The sequence below is a fragment of the Etheostoma spectabile genome, chromosome 7 (assembly GCF_008692095.1).
Source record: "Etheostoma spectabile isolate EspeVRDwgs_2016 chromosome 7, UIUC_Espe_1.0, whole genome shotgun sequence".
NCBI lineage: Eukaryota > Metazoa > Chordata > Actinopteri > Perciformes > Percidae > Etheostoma > Etheostoma spectabile.
In genome coordinates, this window is record NC_045739.1 from 25,763,773 (window position 1) to 25,773,772 (window position 10,000).

Genomic DNA, 10,000 nt, shown 5'->3' on the forward strand with positions numbered 1-10,000 from the left:
CCACCCCCCAACCTAAACGCACTACGCCCATTAAAGACCTGCTGTCTTGGCCCCCTCGTCAGACTGCAGACTAAACCTCCAGATGGACGGCTTCAGTCCGAGTTTCCATGTACATGAAAATCTGCTCGCTGAAAGACGGCGACACCATCTTGTCTCATTTCACCAGCTCCTCCGACGCTGATTGTGTGCGACAGTGAAGTGCCGCGCGATGAAAAGTGTCAGCAACAAAAAAACAGCTGGGAAAGGTCTCTCGCTCAAAATGAAAATAATTAAAAAACACAGACTTGGTAAACTGGCTGAGCATCACTGCAGGCCGGATGAGGAGAACACAAATATAAAGCAGCGCCTGGATGGATGAAGACGTGTGAGCAGAGCCATTGATCGCCCGCTTCTCTCTTTTTCCATTTCCACTTTGCAGGGGAAATTGGAGCCAAGTATCCATGGAAACAGAGTAATCTAGTGTCGAGGAGATGGAGAGGGGGCAATCTCTAGTGCCTTTATGGTTTTCACAGCGCAATAAAGATCCAGAAGAGCGGCAGCTACGATGACGGCAGGCTGCGTTACAAGAAACTGCCACATTGTTCTGATAGGCTGCGAGTGTGAAGACAATATTTCAACTTTATACAACCAGTGGCATCACCTGAGCTATCTGAGTAATCATAACGTCTTCCAGGTGATGGCTGATGGAAGAGGAGGCATTGATTTCAGATTGTGGCTTCCAGGCTGAAAGAAAGGCAATAACACCACGAAAGCGTTACGTGGCCATAAGTTAGGTACACTGGCCTGGTGACAGGATCCTTTATAAACGACTCCGTCATCAGTTTTGGACTATGGAGGGAAGGAAGTATTTTATTCTGGTGTGATGTACAAGCGATGTGGATTGTAGCCAGAGGTGGGCGGAGTAGCCAAAAATTGTCCTCAAGTAAAAAGTACTGTTACTTCAGAATAATTTGACTCAAGTAAAAGTAAAAGTAGCCATCCAAATAATTACTTGAGTAAGAGTAAAAAAAAGTACTTGATAAAAAAAACTAGGGTTCCTCCTGGTCTGCGTTGCCTTGGCGACGGTTGATTCTGACATCTTTGTTTTTCTACGACTGTAAAGCTAACGAAGCTAACCCGTCCCGCCGCTGAGATCGACTATGGTCACGAGACCGCACGACGACGTCTGATTGGGGTTAACACAGTCACGTGGCAGAGCCTTTAGCGGAAGTCTCTCTCTCTCTCCTTTTCTCCCTCTCTCTCTCAAAATAAAACATTGGAATAAATGTTAAGGGGTAAAAACAATGAGGCGTAGAATCCCAAAGTGGTAAAAAGTAAAGTAACGAGCTCACTGTAGCCCGATGTAGCGGAGGAAGACAGCTTCTTCTTCACTAATCTACTCAAGTACAAGTAAAAGTAAAAGTATAGTGATTTAAAACTACTCCTAGAAGTACAATTTTTTCAAAAACTTACTCAAGTAAATGTAACGGAGTAAATGTAACTCGTCACTACCCACCTCTGATTGTGACCAATAAATTCACTTTTTTCTTTTCTTTTAATTATTTCTTCCTGTAAATATACACAGCACTCTTTTCTCAGGAAAATGGGATTTCTGTTCAGGAATTAAGTTTATTTAAAAAAAGACAGGGATTCAACACCGGGAGTCCCTTACCAGGACGGGCTACAGGCCGTAGCTAAAGAGATAGCATAGTTTACTGGTGGCCTGCAGCTGCATTTTTTCCAGACACCATGGCCAGAGTCTGAGAAAACAACAGAACTGGAAAATCCTCCTGGTCCCTGAAGCTACATTTTGCTCCTCCCATGAGTTATGTAAACAAACATCAAAGGGTAAAGCGCGTGGGCTCTGACGGGACTTCATGGTGCATTCATGTACAACACGTAATGTCATAATGCATTCAGGTGCAAGTAATGCATTTTTATAATGGTATTATTAAGTTGTCATATCGGTACTCTGTATCGGCGCCGAACCCAAATTTAAGTAATTGTACTTTGGAAAAAGTGGCATCTGTGCATTACTAGGTTGATCTCATGGTAGTTATTTTGAAAATCCGGTTTATATAAATTTTCCTGATAGAAAATAGAAATTGTTTCACTAAAGTCTGACCTCATTTATAAGGATAATTTATATTGGAAGCAGAGAATGTTTGTAGTTTTTCTTGTCTTTTTCCCCCTTTCCTTTATTGTATGTTATAGCTTTACAAAGTGAAAAAGCCCAAAGCGTGTCACTTAGTAACACACGTTATAATGCTCGCCTAGCTGCTAGCATGGCACGCCCTCATACTTTGCTCCTGACTGGCTAGTAGTCCTTACCTAGCTACTGTCAGGGCCCTCATACTTTGCTCCTGACTGGCTAGTAGTCCCTACTGTGCATTTGCCACTCGAAACAAAGATGGAACAGAAGTGAGATGCCTCACTCTGTAGCTAAAACAGAGAGCTCAACACACAGGGTGAAAAGAGGAGCTGCAGCAATGTGCAGTACAACAAATATATTGTGTTTTTTGAAAATTGAAAACCTATTCTGATAAAACCTCAAAATACAATTATGAACTTGAGAATTAGCATAATATGATCACTTTAAATGGCTATCAAACCTCTTGATGCTCCATTTTCTGTTGTTGTTTATCGGTTGACAATCAACGGAATTAGCCAACAGGATGTAAAAGTAAAAGTTAGATTTGAATGTGACTCGACCCCAGGCTGCAGGTCTGTTGTGTTCTTCTTACCAGCCATGGTGGAGATCCCCAGGGTGACTCCGATGGAGAGTTCGATCTGTGTTCCCTGGAGGACAGAGGAGAATGAGGTGAGACGTTCATCCGGACCCAGTGTCATCACAAGAAGAACACGCAGGCAGAAGAAAATGTGATCTCTGACGGAGATTTATGTCTGTTCGGATTCACTTACTGCTGCGATCATGATGGCATTGTCAAGGAAACCAAATCCAACAAAGGGGATGCCGTTGTGGAACAAAACTGCAGAAAAACGTAAAGAAAAAAGTAGATTAACACATATCTGACTGGTTGACTACAGTGAACTACACGGCGCATGGTCATCAACCTGGCTGGTAAAACGAATGGATTAAATGCACCAAAGTGTATGTTCTTTAAAACAGGTTCTTTTTAACTTTCACACATGTGCTTTCAATCATAAATACATTTCACATAATTATGTTAGGTACATATTTCCATAGATGTGGGGAAAAATGTGTAGAATTATTATTAGTAGTATTAAAATTTGCATCAGTATACAAGAGCTGAAAGTTGTAAACTGAAGTGCTGAAGCATAATACATCCAAACATATTAATACACAGAGTGAGCAGACTTGTCCAAATATTAGTAGAAACTTTATACCAGAGGATAAAGTAGAGTTTTAATAATAAAACTTGTCCTTGAAGCTTTAGTGGGCGACTATTTTTATATTAATAGTGACGTCTGCTACATTCAAGCCATCATAGAAATACTAATGGAGGCATGTTGGGTTGCTTTCTAAAATATAGAGGTTTTGTGTGTGTGTGTGTGTGTGTGTGTGTGGTGTGTGGTGTGTGTGTGTGTGTGTGTGAGAGAGATTTAATCATCACTCACCATATCTAATCTGGGCTGCAGTCGGCGGCGAGGGCTCCGGGGTCTCTGAAAGAGGAAACATCAAAACAAATCAGAAGTTTGCTTATTAACTGCTGAGGTTTGACTTAAAGTGTCTACAGCAACACAGAGATCAGTTTGCTCAGCCCAAAACTCATCAAAGACTCCTAAAACACACACACACACAACACACACACACACACACACACACACACACACACACACACACACACACACACACACACACACACACACACACACAACACACACACAGTTGTGTAATGGTAGAAAACAACCATTTTAATCATTTGAATGCAGAAGTGCCGAGATGTATCATCCCATTAGGTTTCGTCGTTTCAGATGGAGATTTCGACCTTTAAATCCTAAAAGTGTTCCCATGATGCCAATCAGGGCCGATTTTAAATGCCAGGGGACAGTTTAAAGATCATCTTTTCAGATTTCATTCAAATTAGAAGTGTCTCAAACACCAAAAGACATTTGTCAGACAAACAAACATGATTAATTATGTTAAATAAAACCTGAACACACTTTTTGGCTGGATTTTAAAACTACTGCCAGGTAGAGCGGGGCAATATCTCAATATTACATCAATATCAGGGATGTGAGACTAGATATCGTCTTAGATTTTGGATATTGTAATATGGAATAAGTGTCTTTTACTGGTTTTAAAGGCTAAATTACAGTTAACTGATGTCAGTTTCTGAACTCACCGGACTGGTGTAACTATTCTATTATTTACTTTTACCCACTTAGTCATTATATCCACATTACTGATGATTATTTATCAAAAATATCATTGTGTAAATATTCTGTGAAAGCACCACTAGTCAACACTACAATATCGGTGCGGTATCGATATTAAGGTATTTGGTCAAAAAATATTGTGAGATTTGATTTTCTCCATATTAAGCACTGATGCATTTGAGAAGTTTGGCTTATGTTGGTTAACACAACTAATAGTTTGCAGAAAAGCTTGTATTTCTCAAAGTTTAATTGTACAAGTTTTGCTTTGCTATCAGTCTGGAAACTCCGGTGTTGTTTCGGCACCGGTATCCAATTATTTCGAGCAATCCCCTACAAGCTAGAAGGTGTATTTGGGACTTTAATTGGTACGAGAGACGAGGAGACGCCGGGGACTGGAGTTGGATTTGTCGAGCACCCTGGGGAGACACCGAGCCGACTCTAGAGAAGTGGGTCACTGGAGCAGAGTGCAATCTGGGGAACGGAGAGAGCAATTACAGGAATAGTTCAATTACAGTCCTCCACTTTTTGACCTCCACTATGTCTTTGCAGTTATGTGCTCGTCTGGCAAAAGTTTCACCAACTTTTCTGCCAACAGAGAGATGCAAAAAGCCCAAAAATAACATGCGTGTGTGTGTGTGTGTGTGTGTGGTCTCATCTTTCAAAACAAACAGGCAGCAGCACCGTGAACAGAGTCAGACCCCTCTGACGGACCGGTGGCTCTGAAAGGTCAGGGTCTATTTCAGGATCCAGGAGTTCCTCTCTAACCAGGACAGGAACATCTCCTGCTCTCCATTGATCACAGCGCCTGGTGCAACTTGAAATGCACCTGTTACTTTTACTACTTTACCGACCATGAATTTTGTTTTGCGAAGTACAGCAATGAACTGCAAATACTGGCCGACTGTCTCTACATGTGGCCAATAGAAAGACTGGGGCTGCAACTAACAGTTATTTTCATTATTGAAAAAACAAACAAACTCCTGTATCCCGTTGGTAGAATTTAACATCAGGACGAACAACTGGATGTACTCATCTCCTTCATCTAAAGGGCATGTTTGTTGCTTTCATATTTCAACACTTTGACTAACATTAGCTTGGAGAGCTAATGCACCTGTTGGGCCCCAGACTAAAGATAACGACACCACCCAAACTAGCAGTCCGTCCGACCAGCGGCGAGACGCTAGATTTGGTTTATCAAAAGACGCAAGCAAAGCAACAGAGTGCAGAAAATAAGTACAGCAGAGACAACAGGTTGGTCGGACTTCCATGTTTAACTATACATTTAAATGTTACCTAGCGCACGACCAATAAAAGGACTTTTAAGGCCGATACCGAAAATCTGATATGCCAATACATCGGCCGATATACTGTATATTTATATTAATTCGGTTGTTTTTTGTTTCGTTTTTAAATCGGTCATTATAAATCGGGAAATGCCTAATTTCGGCCGATAATGTCGGCCCACCGATATGTCGTTCGGGCCCTAATGTTACTGTTACAGAGAAATAAGCACTAGGTGATGTCATCAAGTCAAATATGTTGGTTTGTCCAAGCCTAAAACAATGATTTGTTATGTACAGCTACTGACCAATCATTGCAGCCCTGAAGGAAAACATTTCAAACTAAAAGATAAAAACTTTGTGCCATCTCTTTCATTCGACCTGACATCCCTTACTCCCAAAGTCCCGTCCCCTTCTCTTTGCCCTGGACAAGACGCTTTCTTGCTATGAAAAACAAACAACCATATCAGAAGTTGAAGCATCCTTCCGGTTCACGGATCAAAGCCTCTGTCAGACCCGAGCCCCCGATCATCAGAGAGATTTATGATTAAAGATGCTTCCTTTGCCTTCCTGACAAAATGCTCTATCAGCTTAATCAACCAGGCAACAAACTGTTTATGTATTACAACTTTGTCTTTATTCATTCATTATTTAAACCAACAGCCCTCCCCTCTGTTGTGCACTCAAGCGTCAATAATCTGCACCTCCACAAAGACAGCTGTGGCCAGTTGCATTGCTCAAAGGCACGGGTACTTTGTGTTGAGAAAAACAGGTTTCCCAGAGTGAGAATTTCAGACTTTTATTTTGGAGATTCCTGGAGTCAGAGTGTATTTGTCATTTAGCTAATTTATAGAATATATATGAGAGTAGTCACACTTTACTAAACAGTAAGTATTAAGCCTTTGTTGTAATGCTGCAGCAACAACAACTTAATCTCTGTATTGAGCTGCACAATCTTTAAACTCATAAATCATGAATTGCAAATATAATACAATGGCACCATTAAATCCCCCCCCCCACCCCCCCCCCCCCCCCCAGCTATATTTTTAAATAAATGTTGATCCAAGTCTAATTATAAAGCACTGATAGATCATCACAGATGTCAATTTTTAGAGCTGGACCGGTCCAATGAGAGCAGAGCTTAAGACCCTTCTGGAGCTGGACAATGAACCCATGATGACACATAAATTAAAGCCATTTGCCAGTGAAATGATCCAATCATCGCTCCCCAAAAATACCGGAGCAGTCTGCTTATTAAACCTTCTTTCTCTGTGAAAGGCTGGGCCAAGGCTTTGCACACTTTATAGAAAACAAACAGAAATAAAACTTTGCAAATGTGTGATATCTGGGAATCATGACCGGAAATGATGAATAAATTTAGATTAAATGCAGCTTTATTCAATTATTGAACAAGGGAGATAACTGTGGACACGCGCACGCGCACGCACACGCACACACGTACCCAAAGTGTCTCTGTGAACATCAGACTAACTGCGTTTCTTATAGTCTTCTTGTCTTGCATTGGTCAGTTAATCTATTTCTGTGAAACATGGTTACCTTTGAAACAACTCCTTATTTGTGAGACACTTCTACTAGATAGATACACTCTGATCTATTCTCAGCTGTGGGATCGGGTTTCCTTGAACTAATCCTTCTGTGGAAGATCCTTAGAATAGATGAAATACAGTTGAAAACCTGCATGCTAAAATATTCCACCTATCAATGTGGACAATCATTAGCCTGGAAATCCAGACCCACATCCAAAAGGATTAAGGGTCTGGCATCGAGTAATGAAAGTCGGCAATCTTGCGGGGCGGCACCAAGCGTGCATTTGAAAATCTCACTGCATGCAATTGGACAACGCAACGACCAATCACAGAAACACATGGGGGAGACGTATCCAGAGCCCCATACGCTTAGCTAGCAGCGGAGCTAACTAGTAGATTAGACTGTCCTCAGCTGTTCAGCTCGCCTCTGGCTCCGCCCACATCAGATACACCGATGTGATTGGTGCAGCTCGCCTCTGGCCCCGCCCACATCAGATACACCGATGTAATTGGTGCAGCTCAGCTACAAGTGCATAGTTAATGAGCAGCATGACTCAATGCCAGAGTAACTCGCTGAGCAAATTCCCATTGTGCTCTCGGAAGAACTCTGGATTTGCAATTTCTGGATCTGTAATTTGTGGCGTCTCTTTACATTTGTGGCACATAAACCACTGGAGGGTTTACATACCCCAAATGTATCGAGACGCCTCAAACAGGATCCACCTTTCCTCCAGCAACACACTCACACCTAACTTGACATTGTTTGGATATAAGATCAAACTTCATCATTCAAGAGTTTTGTGTTCTGGTGTGTGAAGCAGCCTCGCAGGGCTGCTGGAAGTGGCTTTTTATTTTTTGCTTTTGTTGACAGAAGAACAATTAATTTCAAATGTGCTGCTGAAAATGTCAGGCCACACGGTGGGAATAACCCACTTTCACCCTTTCGGATTTTAACTTTCTAATGATTTCAGCGAGCACAAAGACTGGGACTCCTGGGAAAATGTGTCCAGAAATAGGTCTCATTGACGCAAGGAAAAAAAACAAATGTCGCTGCACAATCTGCCAATAGCAGCAGATCTGGAGTCAGATGAGTAAATTCAGAAGAGTTGGAGCTCTCGGGGGATCTCGGCCCGCTGCAGAATATCGCATTAAGTACATAAAGACAGCAGTGTGAGTCTAACACAATTCATATGTCAGTGTGTGATTAAATCAAACATAAGTGTGTGTGTGTGTGTGTGTGTGTTTTATATAATTAGACACCAGCAGATGCTGCATCCTCTGTCCGCTGTCAGACGGCTGATTAACAGAGTGAAACTGCTTCCTGCAACACACTGCACACCTGACACAGTTCCAGGTAAGATAGTTGGTCGAAGCCCAAAAACAACATTTCTTTGGGGGAATCTGTCCTGATTTATTAAGGAACACTACACTAATTTGGACTAAATCGATTCAGATGTGGGAAACGTGATCTTTACATTTTGGAAGATCTGCGTTCTTGCGTTATTTTGGCAGTAGGATGATCTTTGCCTTTGGAAAGTTCAGAGCATGTGAGACACTCTTTTCTCAAATGAAAACAAGAGAAACAAATTCAAATTGAGGAGAGGAACTACCTTCTGTCACATTTGACACAAGCAGAAATGGGGTTTTTTGTTCAGCTCAAAATTAAATGAAAACGCAGCCCCATTTTCTGACTTCGACCTAATCTCTCTTTTCAGTGACTTAAATGCGTTTGGTGTTCAGACTGGTGCTGATAACAGCCAACCAATCAGAGCTCTGTAGGCGGGATTAAAAGATAAGGTTTACAATATTTCTGTTGTTGCCCACAAATTCCATGAAAAGTCCAAAACCAATTCAATCTGACCTTCTGTCTGCAGCACCCAGCTCAAAGTCCATCGGTTTCTACTGAAGACGTAAATCTTTTAATATGGGACCCAAATGTATAAAAGGAAAATAAGGCTGAGTAAAATAAGAAAAACATGAAATTATCACCAGACCTAGGGCCCTATTTTAACCATCTAAGTGCACTGCCTGCTGCAGGGGGAGTTTAGGGTGTGTAAAAAGAGTCAGCGGAAAAAAATAGAGTATTAAAAAAATATACATTTATGTGTGTGTGTGTGTGTGTGTGTGTGTGTGTGTGTGTGTGTGTGTGTGTGTGTGTGTGTGTGTGTGTGTGTGTGTGTGTGTGTTGTATCTCAGCATCATTGAAAGTGAGGGCGACCCGACAGAATGAAATCCATCTTTCATCTTTTGAAGGAGCGGAGCATGATGGGGCAGCTGTCTGGGAGCTGCGTTCAGGTTTTATGAATCCTCCAATATACTCCTCGCTAAAAAAGGTTAAAGATCCTCCAAAATGGTGGCACGCTCATAAAATCAAGGTCACACTTTTGAGAAATGTTTCCAACGTTTGTTCCATAATCGTGATTAATGGTATGTCAAGCAGTTTATGTCTTACTGTATAAACTTTATTTCAGACTCAGGTGGATCCATGTCACAATGAGAACATACATAAACACAAAAATACAAAATACAGAGCTTTCCACAATGTTCAGTGTCTGATACACAGACACGTTCGCCAGTGGTTCCCCAGTCTGGAAGATAATCTGACAGAACTGTGTAAAGCAAGGGTGTCAAACTTAACTTCCCCAAGGGCCACACTAGAAAATGAGAATCACATCAAGGGCCAGACATAGAGTTTATTGCTTTTATGTCATGGGAAAAGTCAAACATCGTTAACTGTATTATTGCATGTCACGTATAGCCTTCTCACTCAAACAAAAATATCAAAGAAAATGCCAAAACATTTAGGGGAAAAAAAGCATAAAAAAGGTTAAA

General features: G+C 41.4%; 1 protein-coding gene across 2 annotated transcripts in view; it reads right to left on the minus strand.

Annotated features, from left to right (window-relative positions):
- tmem65 (transmembrane protein 65) overlaps positions 1-10,000 on the minus strand; it is a 40,976-nt gene that overhangs the window by 10,455 nt on the left and 20,521 nt on the right. For both annotated transcript variants that reach the window (XM_032520444.1, XM_032520445.1), the window contains exons 2-4: positions 3,580-3,624; positions 2,902-2,969; positions 2,724-2,778 (exon numbers count right to left, since the gene is read on the minus strand). In XM_032520444.1, the coding sequence (XP_032376335.1) occupies positions 2,724-2,778; positions 2,902-2,969; positions 3,580-3,624 (168 nt within the window). The remainder of the gene's footprint in view (positions 1-2,723; positions 2,779-2,901; positions 2,970-3,579; positions 3,625-10,000) is intronic.